Genomic DNA, 12,282 nt, shown 5'->3' with positions numbered 1-12,282 from the left:
TTTGTGGCATTCATATTGAAACGTTTTTTAATATGTGTGTACTTAAAAATGTAACAGATGATCTGAAAGAATAACTGCATTTAATTCTTTTAAATGTTGTAAAATTGTTTTTATTGTTGACAAACGGGTGAAAATTTAGCACAATTCTTTCATTATTTCTAGTCAAATATTATAATTACAGCTGTCAAGTTTTCTAAAAGTAATTTTAAAAACTGATAGCACTGAAATGATTAAAGCAGCTCAGAATACTTAATCTTACTATAAAATATAAAAATACTTTCCGTTTCTGGCATTCCTTTATTTTCATTTCTTGTTACCTCATTAGTTTCATTATTATTATTGTAATTGTTTCATTTTCTTTACATGTTAATTTAACTTTGCACCTAAAATTTACAAATGGTTATTTTGTTTGAGGATATATGTATAGATACTGCCAAGCATCTCCAAGCACTTAAAGAAGTAAAAGTAATACAATGGCTCCTTCCGGAAAAAATACATTACGCTTAGCAAAACGCAGACAAAAATTTCAGCTGTAACCATGTTTCAGTACAAATTTTATTGGCAGAACATACGCAAAAAGCCATACAATATCATCAGCTTCACATTACAATGCAGACTCACATCCAGAAACTGGGCTTTAGTGTCTCTTTAAAATAAAATATCTTCAACAAGACTCAGATAAATGTTAAGAAAAAAACAAAAAACAAAAAATGTATATTAAGGAATTTAGAATACCCACACACACTGCAGTAGTCTTCACACAGACAGGGATATAATTCTGCCAGGTAAGGCAAGATTATTTCAGATTATTCACTGTGAATGGTGGGACAGGCTCAAAGGCACCTGTAACTGTGGTGAAAAAACATCCCTGTGCTGCTAAATCGCTGGCCCAATCAGCAGAGGGAGAAAGAGATAAAACCACATAGACACAGAGACCACACAACATCCATGAGGCTTCTCGATGGCTTCTGTGACTGAGCTCAAAATCGCTGCTGTTGTGTGAAAAGCTACAACATGTTTTGTTTTATAGAGATGAAAATAAACATCCTTAACTTCGGACTTGTGATTATTTCTGCTTGAAATAACGGACAACGCATTTCTAAGGGTCATACATTAACTCCAGTGGCTGAGCAGTCTTTCATTTGTCAGTATTGACATCTCTGAGAAGTGCTCAGGTGTGACACTTGTGCGTACACGTCTGATGACACTGTGTTTACGACAGCATACACCTGGCTTTGAAAGGATTTCACAACCAAGATGGTCATTACATTCTCCCGGCCTAGAAAACAGTGTGTTCTAGTAAATACAAAGATCCCCCAAAACACAGATGCAGTATGTTTTACCCTGACAAACGTGATATGTTTCAAGTATCAATATTCAACTGATGCAGTAAGATTAGCTTATTTATTTCTATATTCAGGATTACTCTGTTGACCAGACAACAAAGTGTTAGTTATGTGTTGACAATTAAATATACATGTACAGCTACAAGAAATGAGCCCAGGAAAACATCACTGGTTTTATAAAATCATTAAAACATTGTTTAGTTATCTGGCTAAATGGTTAATCAAACCATACAGTTACTTGCACATTTCAATTTTTCAATGTTACACACGCTGAATGCAGCATTTGGGTTACATTTAGTGTCACAGCGCACCTCCAAAGAGACGCCTCTGCTGCTCTGTTGGCTTAAATATAGTCTTAATGTGCACAAAAACTGTGTGCGGGTGTTTTCCCCTGCATTCGCACCATCACCTGATAGCTCGAATGTTTTCATGTTGCACCTCAGTGCTCAAGAATCCACATGCCTGCTAAATTACTGTGTAAGTCTAAAACAACAGCACGAGATTTGAATAAATAGTCTATTTTCCATAAGGACACCATATAAAATGTCCAGCTTCTACTCGATTTTGGCCAAGTCTGCGACACTGAAGAAACAAATAAAATATTAATCAAAGTGCTCTGCTGGGTAATTACTTCAGTTTCGCCCTTCTGTCGGAACGTCGATCTCGCCGTCACAGAAACACGCTCTTCGTTCCTCCTCGAGCTTACTGTAGCGTTACACAACGCCCGTGAAATAAAACTAATAATGTAAAGTGTCTGGAGAGACCAGTTGGCTTTGCCCCACATTTTTTGGTAATCAGATCACCCAGAACGTTTTCACTGCTGCCTCAGTGAAACGGCCTCGTTTTCACTCTCACGTCATCTGCTCGCATTCACTTCTACTCCATCTTGGATCGCTCCATCTTGGTTTTCAGGATTTCCTGGGAAAAGACAACACGGATCAGTGCACGTGCAGTAAGGTGATTGTGGAAAGCAGCAGGAGCTTTTTAAATAGAAGTCATGGGACTAGCAGGAGGTAAATAACAAAAATGAAAGGACCCCTTACCTCTTCCTCATCGAGCATAACAGGGAGAGCTCTGTAGAGAGAGAAGAAAAATCAGAGGGAGGCAGTGAATTCACAGTCAAGGCTTGAGTCAGACAATGTTCTAAGATCAGGTACTACAGGCTACATTATTACATAAAAGCTAACATACAATCAGCTTATAAAACAAAAGCTGTAAAAGTCGAAACTGGTGGCTCGTCTTGTTCGGCCAGACTTTTCTCCTCTGCACACTTTAATTTAAATAACTGTTTTAATAAAACATTTCACCAAAAATCAAAGATCAAATCTGCAAAATATCAACTGAAATGTATGTATTCCAAACGTGTTTTTCTTCTTTCATCTTCCGTTAATCATCTCATGACCCCTCTGACTTATCTTGCTAGTTCACAGAAGTTTAATGTACTTTAATTGTGATTACTTGATTATGAAACTTCTGTACTTTTTACTGTAAGTAAAATTTAAATGAATGAAATTTACTTGTTAGCTTTATGTTAAAAATTTTAATTTTCTCCACTTACACATCAGCTACAGTTGTGGGAATGTTCTCCTCAACCCATTTGAGGTCTTCATCCTGGCAAAAAGATTAGAAATACAAAAGGATTAAATTATGTGTGGAAAAAAACAATAAATGGATAAAAGAAGAGAGATGTTGACAGAGGACACTGAACCCACCTCTTTACTCAGCAGTTTCTGGGAGCCATTAGAATCAGGCTTTGAGCCTCTCATCTTCATCCCCTCTGAAAGGAAAACAAGCCGAGTGAACTCACGTCAACGTCACTTGGCCAATAATATGATCATAACACAATTAGGTTATTTCATTTTCCTTTTATATTATTCTACGATAATCAGATGAACATTTCTAAGTGATTCTGTTCTCCACATATCTGCGTGAACACATCTGGATCGTGGCCTCAGTTACACAACACAACTTCTGGCCTTTGGGCAAATTTAGACGAGGAGCTGACATCTAAGAAAACAAGACGTCTGCTCTTGATCTTTCATTTTAAGGTCAAGAGTTGATTCAGTTTTCGATTTAGTCAGGCCCTGATTTTTGGTTTTTAGCCCTGACTAGTGCTGCCACTAAGCAGCTTTGACCCATTACATGAAGAGGCCTGCCAGTCTGAGGCATCTCTGACAAAAAATACAAATAGGAAGGAAAACAGTTTAGTCAAAAACCCACACAGAACTACAAAACATCCAGCGAGCAGAACATATGAACTGCACTGAACTGTACCACATCTACTTGTATTCTAAACACTGACTGATGCAGATTTTCCCCAGTAACAAGCCTTTAGTGAATAACCCTTAGATGGTCTCATAACGAAAAGCAGGAGAACGATAAGTCTCACCAAAAGCCTCATTCAACATGGGCTCCTTGGCGTCTTCCTCATCATCGTCTTCATCAATCAGAGGAGAATGGGAGAACCTGAGAGGAAAAAGAACCAAAAATGAAACACGACTACTGGCAGCTGGAAATGATAGTTAGACAGTTTCGGGCTCCAGGAACCATCCCCAGCTCCGGACCGACTCTGACCTCTGGCTGTTGGCGGAGGGCCGCAGCAGCACCATGATCACCAGCAGAATGGTGGAGAACAGGAGGCGCCAGAAGGCATCGTCCACCCACAGGTCCCTCCAGCCCTGTTGATCCAAGATAAAAACACAGAGATTAATGTTATCAGGCTGGAAGGCGACTTCACTTTTCATCTCTGTGCAAACAAGAAACGGAAACCTCAACACGACACAATAATCAGTCAATAACAGACAGCAAACTGACCGTCTGGCAGTCTACCAGCTTGAAGACTTTGGTGGTCCACATGATGAATATGATGGAAGCTGTGGACACAAAGTAAACAACAGGCTCACTCTGATGTCTGTAAACAATATGCAAATCAGAAACAGCTCAGCACCTCTAAAGCTCACAAATTAAAGTATTAATCTGTACGGACAAACAGAAACTGTTAAAGGAGCTCCCCACCAATTTAGCAATGCTCTCCTATAACACCTTCAACCCCAGATACTGTCTTTTCAATTCTACACAATGGCCTCCCCTGTCAAAACCTGCCGCGTACATTACCCATAATTCCAGTTAAGCACAATAGTTTGACCCGAGATTCTGGCATGTTATGCTAGCAGCTAATGTAGCATTGAGCTGCTAGCATCAAGTAGGGAGGGGTACGGAGGTGCAGTACGCTCACATCTTTTTAACTCCACACCCTCAGATGTTTCATTTTCAAAACCCAATTCAATGTATTAAATTTTGCGCTGCCACAAAAGTGTTTTTGCACATATGCCGTAGAACCTGGAAACACACTTTGCTGCATACAATCGATGGAGTTCCCCTTCAACTTCTCATCACGGAGCAGCTCAACAGCTTCAACAGGCCACAACAGTCCACCTGAGCTGCTACTCACCGACAACAGAAAAGATGAGAGTGTTGGTGAAGTGCTGATACAAAGACAGTTTCACCACATTCCTGCGGAGCTTCAGGAGACGAGTGGTTTGAGACAGACTGATGAAAATGTGAATGCGAATTAAGGAGAACATTCTGTGCACAAATAACCACAATCAGAAGATTATCTCTGCAGCGCTTCTGAAAATGCAAATCCTGATCGTGCCTGATTAGACATGTTGGCTGGTTGGGGCTAAAGGATATCCACCACATGACACAGGAGTCGATGAGGGAGAGGCCGAGATTAGCCACCAGGGCAACCGTCCCATAGAAACCCTGAAAAACGAAGACAACGAGACGTGAGCCAAAAGAACCGCAAAGATGGTGTGTGTGTGTGTGTGTGTGTGTGTGTGTGTGTTACTTAATCATAAAGGAAATCTCAGGGCTTTTTTTTTTAAACATAAGGTTAGTGTTAAGATCTGAGGAAGTCTGAAATATCCCATCGTTTGAGCTGCCTCCACATATTCTCCCCAAAATACACAACCTCTCTTCTTCTTCTGTCTTCGTCTGCCTTATCTCATGTTTGTTTGTGTAAAACTTTGTCTTTTCATGACTTTTTGAACTTGCTGCAGCGTCTTTGGCTGATTTTGAATATCACTCTTACATCAGATTCGTCATTCCCGATTATCATCACTTGTCTGCCTCCCAGAGACTGAATCCCTGCCTAACCTTTTCTCCCTATCGTCTCCTCCGCTCAAATCACATTTATTCACACAGACTGCCTTGAAAGCTGTGCCGGGCGAGAGTTTTGTGTAAAAATACACCACCGCTATCAGCATCAATCAGCTCGTGGAGGCTGCAGCAGATGATTTCCTGTCCTCACTGGCTGAAACGCAGAGGGTTCATTACGTTTGCCTGGATGAAATCCTTCTGCGGCCACTGAAATTCTGAATTATGGCTTAGAAGCGAAACAGAAATGGTCTCCTAAACGGCAGCGAGAAAGTTCGCCTCCAGACTGTTAGATCTTTCATCTTTCCCATTCATTTGGTATATTTTGGAATACAGTAAATCTTCGCTTGGTGGTGTCATTGATATAAATTAGTGTGTCTTGTGCAAAAAAGTTACCTCAGATTGCCTGTAAGCAGTGAAATATAACTGATGTACTTGCATTGTACAAAAACTGCTCTATGCAGTATCTCATATTTCCTGTGGAAACAATACAGCATGTAACTCAAACCGTACTGCTTTTAATATCACACTGTTCACTCGCTGCTTACTGCTAACACAAACGTGCTGCCGTTGCTTCACAATAAAAGCATTGAAAAGGCAAACCGCACGGCGGCTTTTGTTGCGAAGGTGTCACAAACGATGCTGCGTGCGGTATTTGTCGCAGACATTAACGCTGGCTGACACCGTGAACTGGATGAAATGAGATCACAGCATGTTGAAGCACTTCTTTTAACAAAAACAGTGTGAGTTTGGTTAGTCGTTCTGTAAAATACACCAGCAGCTCCTTTACTTTCTGCTCATGATTTGCTGTAGCGTTAAACTGCACTTTGCTTTCAGCACGTTAGCCACGGGTGTCACCAAATCAGTTAATCAGAAATCTTAACAAGCAGGTTTGTCACATCTTGAGTCAGAGAGCAACTAACAAAATAAATAGAAAAGAAAGAAAACCAACGTGTCAGAATAGCGAGGATTTCCTATTTGTTTTGACTGCCTGAAGAACCTGCTGAGTGGAGTTACAACAGTTCAGATGCTTCGACTGTTAGCTTTTACGTATTTTAAGTATGAACTACATGAAGCTGCTTTTGCCGCTGCATGGAATCTGTCACTTTAAGCAGGCAACAGGAAAACACTGAGAAGTTGGGTTGTGACAAAGTAAGAGGCTGATGAGGTTTAGAATAGTGGACACTTACACCTGTCACTCTTAGCACACCTTCCACAGAGGAGAAGAGCAGGTAGAGAAGGCCAACAGCTGCCAGTCGGTGAACTGTGGTACCCAACCTGGGCCTACGTGGGCGAGAGGGGGTTAAAATGGAGCGTTAGCAGCAAACCCCAAACCGGTTCTTCATCTGTACTGAACAAAGACGTCTCATTTCGAGGCAAAAGGTCAGTTTTAAGGAGTAAACTTACTTGACTATGCCATAGCCAAGACTGACGATGAGGACCAGGATTCGGGCGAGAGATCTTTTCAGCGCAGAAAGCAGCTCAGCAAAAATCACAGCACCTTGAACTGTGAAGACACACGAACAAAATGTCGATTACAGACAGCAGCTAAGTGAACCCCTCCTCCGCCAATATAATGTATGAAAGCAACCAACCGTAGTCTCCTTTGTAACGGATGCTCTGGTACTCTGAGTAAAACACGGCTTTTTCCAGCATGCCGAGGATGATGACGGCGCCGATCCAGAACTGAATCCGCAGCAGATCCCTCCAATAGCAGGCACACCAGAAGAGCCAGAGAGCCCCGAACAGCACATACACAATGCACATGACCATGAAGAACTGAGACGCACAGAAGAGAGAGGAAAGTGACCTTAAAACCACATTCAGCATCGAGCTCAAAGATTCATTCTCGACCATTCTCGTACCATCATCAGGGGCCAGTCTGCTGGAGATGAGTAGTCATGTGGTCCCTTCATCTCGACTTTCACTGATGGCACACAGAAACAGAAAGGTCACATCTGCCGCTGACACGAAAGTGACATTTCTTAACATTCTCATTTGTTCACATACTGCGTAAATATGAGTGTATATGAGTAAAGCTTCTGATGGCGCTGTTGCTAACTTGTGAAAGCAAAACTGAGCTGCTCTGCCACGATGTCTTCATCCTCAGCTCCGCGGAACGAAGGGTGCACCTTCACAATGAACAGATAGGGACTGTCCTCCCAGGCTTTGGCCACCGCGCTGATATCCTGCGAAGAAAAACAAAAACAAAACGTCTGTAAGCATCGGAATCATAAATGTTTTGCTGATTTTTAATCTATAATTTTTCTGTATGACCAGTAAAAAACATAAATCAGGAAGTGTAAGACCAAGACCAGGATTTGCAATGAGCTCAATGACAACACGTCTTACCGGCTTGTCAGGCCAACTCAGACTCTGATTCGAAGGGTCACTCTGAGGAGAACACAGCACATCATGTGGAGGTGAACAAAAAACAAATGCTTCACTGAGCTTTCAGATACTATGGTCAATCCATCCATGATCAGTGACTGACCTTTGGGCTCGTGAGGGGCTGATACGGGTTGAATTCTGCATAATACACCTACATGTGAGAGGAGAGAGTGGAGACGTCTTCATGAAGTCACGTGCTGCACTCCTAAACTCTCAGGTTAAACTTACGTACACGCCGCGGTGATTAAACGCGGGTCGTTCAGGTCACAAACCTTTGGTAAGAAGAGGGACGAGCAGTTGTCGAAGTACATGTAGCCCTGACTGTAGAAGCCCCTCCAGCCGTCTTTCAGCATGTGGTCCATACCAAACATGTTCATCGCTTTGTTGTCCTGCAGAGGCCAGCGGGAGGATGTTAATCACACAATAAAACTACACTGCTGCCTTTACACCAAACGAATGGAGGACAGCGTTGATTGTAGACTGAAACAGGCAATAAAAAAATACATTTAAGCCCCCTGAAGGACTAAACTGTCTATAACAACTATAACAATGATAACAAAGACAGAAAAACTAATAAAAATAATGTAAAGTGTACTGATAGAACTTTTCTTTTTTGGAGGAAACGTGTTCAGGACTCAGAAAGAAAACAACGTCAGCTGCTCTGCTCCGTGTTCTGAGCCTGACAGAAGATGACACTGAAATTTCGGAACACACCTGAATGAAAACTGTCCTGATCAGGCTACAGGTGACCTCGATATACGTGTATATCTTTTGACCATTTCCTTCAGGGCCGACAGCAACAAACCAAAGCAGCAGCTGAATTTGAGACCTTCGTGGGCAGAAAGCAAGCGCTGGCATGAAGACGGAAGCTGAGCCCAAGGCCACGAAAACACTTTTCAGGGAAGACAGATGAGCTGCTCTGGCTGACAGACTGTTGATGCTGAATGTGAAGCCAAAACCCCTGAACTCACGAAAAAAGGTCCATGAGGTGAGTGAAAAGTGGAAAGAAAAGTGCTCAAAAGTTTTTCTTGCACAAAATCCATGAAGCAAGCACACAGTCTGTTTGATTTTGAGAGCTATCAACCATATCTCCAGCCCGTGTGTGTGTGTGTGTGTGTATGTGTGTGTGCGTGAGCTAACAGTCACAGCTAACAGTCACAGCAAAACAAACCGTTAACACTCAGACGTCAGCAGACCAAAGTCAGTACTCACTGGTGTGTTAAAGACCTCGTTGTAGCAAACAGACGAGCGCAGGTACCAGCTGATGTTGAAGGCCAGGTTTCTGTCACATGACCCGATCTCACCCTGGACTGCACAGAGATAAAAGACGACCAGTTACTCAAAAGATCCCAGCAGCTGTTCCACATCGTGAGGGTACACGAGTTACTCAACAGCGCTGTGATCTGCTTTTTTGTATATGGACTTTCCACCAAACTCTCTCGTCTGGTTCTATCTCTTTCTGTCTCCCCCCACATCACGTTACTGCTTCGCATCCTGGTCTATTTTCTGCTGCTGCGGGAGACGAAATCAGCATCTCCACCTGACCGCGACTGGTGAAAGCTGATGCAAAGCGTTGATTCCTGGAGAGAAGAAATTGCCTTTGATTCTGAGGGACTGACAACAAAACCTGACGTCTACTACTACTGATGTTTACTGTATTTTCCCTTGCCAAACTCCATTGCAAATATACTCAAAACAGCATAATCTGGGCTAAAGCTGCCTACAGTATCTGATCAGGAAGACCGAAATAACAGCAATAAGAATAAATAAAACTGCTCTAGATAAAAGCTGAATTGTAATTAAGAGTTTTAGAGTGAAGTTCATGTTTAAAATTCCTATAACTGAAAAGTGCTTTTTATCAAATAAAACATGCAGATGCAGAGAGGAGGACTCGCCTGTGCGGTGCAGATAAGATACTTTCCAACGTTATTTATCGTTTCAGACACTGACATTCATTCACAATGTCAAGTGTTTCCCAAGAAAACCCGCCCTGTAGGTTGCAGGACACCTGGCATACATACATACATACGTTCAACCAGTGAGAAACCATGAACACATCAGGGGACGTGAGCGTCGGCACAACGAGGCCAATCCTGCCGACATTTAAAAGTTAAATACAACTTTACGCCTCCTCACTACAACTTGATATTCTACAAATGAAAGAAGAAGAGTTCGTCGTCGTCATGATAGCAGAGTTACCGCTTTTTCGATTGTTTTGTTATTTTAACTAAAACCAGCTTTGAGCTCAATACTGAATGTATTTTTTTGAGGAAGTGCATGAGGAAAGGAGGCAGAAAGTGAGGCAGAGGACACAGAGGACCTTTTTGTAAATAGTAGCTCATTAACTTGTTTTGCTCATATGTTGCTGTGTGACAACCTGACAAGTTCCAGAGTAAACACCAACAACAAGGATGTGCTGCATCTGAGTGTTACTTTCCTTTGTTTATAATGAGGTGGATGCAGCTGCAGGTCGTAGCCTGGGGCAATGGAACCATCACTGTTACATTATGCAATGCACGATAAACAAGTCAGACTGCTTACACTTCATGAAGATGGTGGTGTTGGCATACAGCGTCTTTCGAAACACAGCATCCTGCGTCTGAAGACACAACAGAGACAAACGTTTTTTCTTTTATCAAACACCTCAGTGAGCTCACATGTCATCAAAGATCAGGTTACATTTTCAGGAGAAGCCAAAAGATGGTGCCAATCAAAGACATCGAGAGTTAATTTTACGAGACGAGATAAGATAAGATAAGATAAGATAAGATAATCCTTTATTAGTCCCATAACTGGGAAACTGCAGATGAAACACGAAAACTGAAGTTAAACTGAAACCGTTAAACCGTCAAACTGAAAACTTCAAACAGTATGTAACTTCTGCCAAAGCAATGAACACAAAAGACGCAGTTTGGTGATTGAATGAAACACACCGTTACGGTGAACAAAACGACGCATTTCTCTGGTTTACACATCGTTGGAAGCTCAGTCTGTAGGCGGTTAATTCTTCTAAATAGCTAACTACTGAGAGGTTTAACTACTGTTACGTGCCACAGCGCCAGCAATTCCCCAGTAGCACATTATTATGGATTTTTCTCATAATCTACCCGATTTATGACCAAATGTGGAGGCAGGGACCGTTTGGAAACATTTGCAGTACCTTTCCTGGAAGTATTACTGCACTGCCCTGACTCCATCAACATGTGGAGGCATTCTGAAATGCAAATTAACTTCCATACAGGACAACTTAACCAGCCCAAGCATAACCTTATTTCCAACAGTAGCTCATTTAGTTAATGACAGACTATGAATGACCACAGCACACAGTAATTAAGAGCAGAGGTGGATCGAGAGCTTAGATGTTGCGCTTAAATTAAACCACAGTGTATAAATAGTCTGTACAGTACAAGTTGTGCATTCAAATATTTGCTGGAGTAAACGTTTTGGCATAAGAATATATAATAAAGTTCCAAAGTAAAGGTAGTTATTATGCAGAATGGCCCATTTTAGAACAATGTATATGATTTGATTAGAAGTATTCGTATGCACATCACTTTAAGCTGAAGCTGGTAAAGTTAGGGCCAGTTTAGCTGTGTATCTTGTGAATCAAATAAATCTAACCACAGTGAAAGGTATAATATTTTCCTCTGAAATGCAGGGGAACAGAAAAAGTGTAAAGTAAAAGAACATCAAGACCTTGCATTAGTTGAGCAAATGTTTCTGCCAGGGCTAAGCACAACACTTCTAACAGCAGCATCTTCTGTCATGCACTGAGGCTTGGCTGTGATAAACTAACTTCATGTGGCACAATCTCCTTTCCTCTGAAACACACCTGCGAACAGCTTTATGTCCCAAATGATGACCTGTCTTTATTAGATTCCACTGGTGACATATTGCTATCTGGCATGGTGGGCGATACCATAACTGACAGGGAGAGTCATGACTTCGAATTAGGGCAACGTAAGAAAGCTCATTCCGAGTGAGAAGCGCATATTGTCCCAAAGTGTCAAAGCAAAACATCGGTGCGTCTAAAAGGTGGAACACAACAGCGGGATGAAGGCTTGCTACGGGATAGTTAGCTACCCGGTGCTAGCAGCTAATACGGAAGATTTAACACGACAGGCTACGTAATAACCGTAGAAATGCATACGCTGAGAGTGTTAACACTGACCGAGTTGATGTCCACCTTCCATACCGACACCTCTGCCGCTGACCCGAGATGGAAAACCGATGCAAAAAGCAGAAAACACAACCGATGCGTCTGTGCATCTGGCATCTTCATCTGCACGTCTACTACAGGTCACACTCGTATCCGCCTCCAGATCCGGGGTGCTGCTAGTTGTAGTTCACGATTCCATCACGAGAGGGCGACAGAACCCTTGACAGA

General features: G+C 42.0%; 1 protein-coding gene across 1 annotated transcript; it reads right to left on the bottom strand.

The window, feature by feature from the left end:
* Positions 1-537: 537 nt before the first annotated feature.
* On the bottom strand, positions 538-12,244 carry LOC124071934 (transmembrane protein 87A-like). Its single transcript, XM_046412999.1, has 20 exons — positions 12,067-12,244; positions 10,437-10,494; positions 9,108-9,205; positions 8,168-8,284; positions 7,999-8,046; positions 7,857-7,898; positions 7,567-7,693; positions 7,370-7,431; positions 7,100-7,283; positions 6,912-7,011; positions 6,695-6,788; positions 5,040-5,111; positions 4,798-4,906; positions 4,161-4,219; positions 3,921-4,024; positions 3,736-3,812; positions 3,059-3,123; positions 2,905-2,957; positions 2,390-2,420; positions 538-2,264 (listed from the first exon to the last, which is right to left on the bottom strand). Exons 1-20 carry the CDS (start codon positions 12,175-12,177, stop codon positions 2,223-2,225), a joined length of 1,653 nt encoding a protein of 550 aa, XP_046268955.1. The 5' UTR covers positions 12,178-12,244; the 3' UTR covers positions 538-2,222.
* Positions 12,245-12,282: the final 38 nt, after the last annotated feature.

This window comes from Scatophagus argus, chromosome 15 (assembly GCF_020382885.2).
Source record: "Scatophagus argus isolate fScaArg1 chromosome 15, fScaArg1.pri, whole genome shotgun sequence".
NCBI classification, from domain to species: domain Eukaryota; kingdom Metazoa; phylum Chordata; class Actinopteri; family Scatophagidae; genus Scatophagus; species Scatophagus argus.
This window is presented reverse-complemented; position numbering and strand designations above follow the sequence as displayed.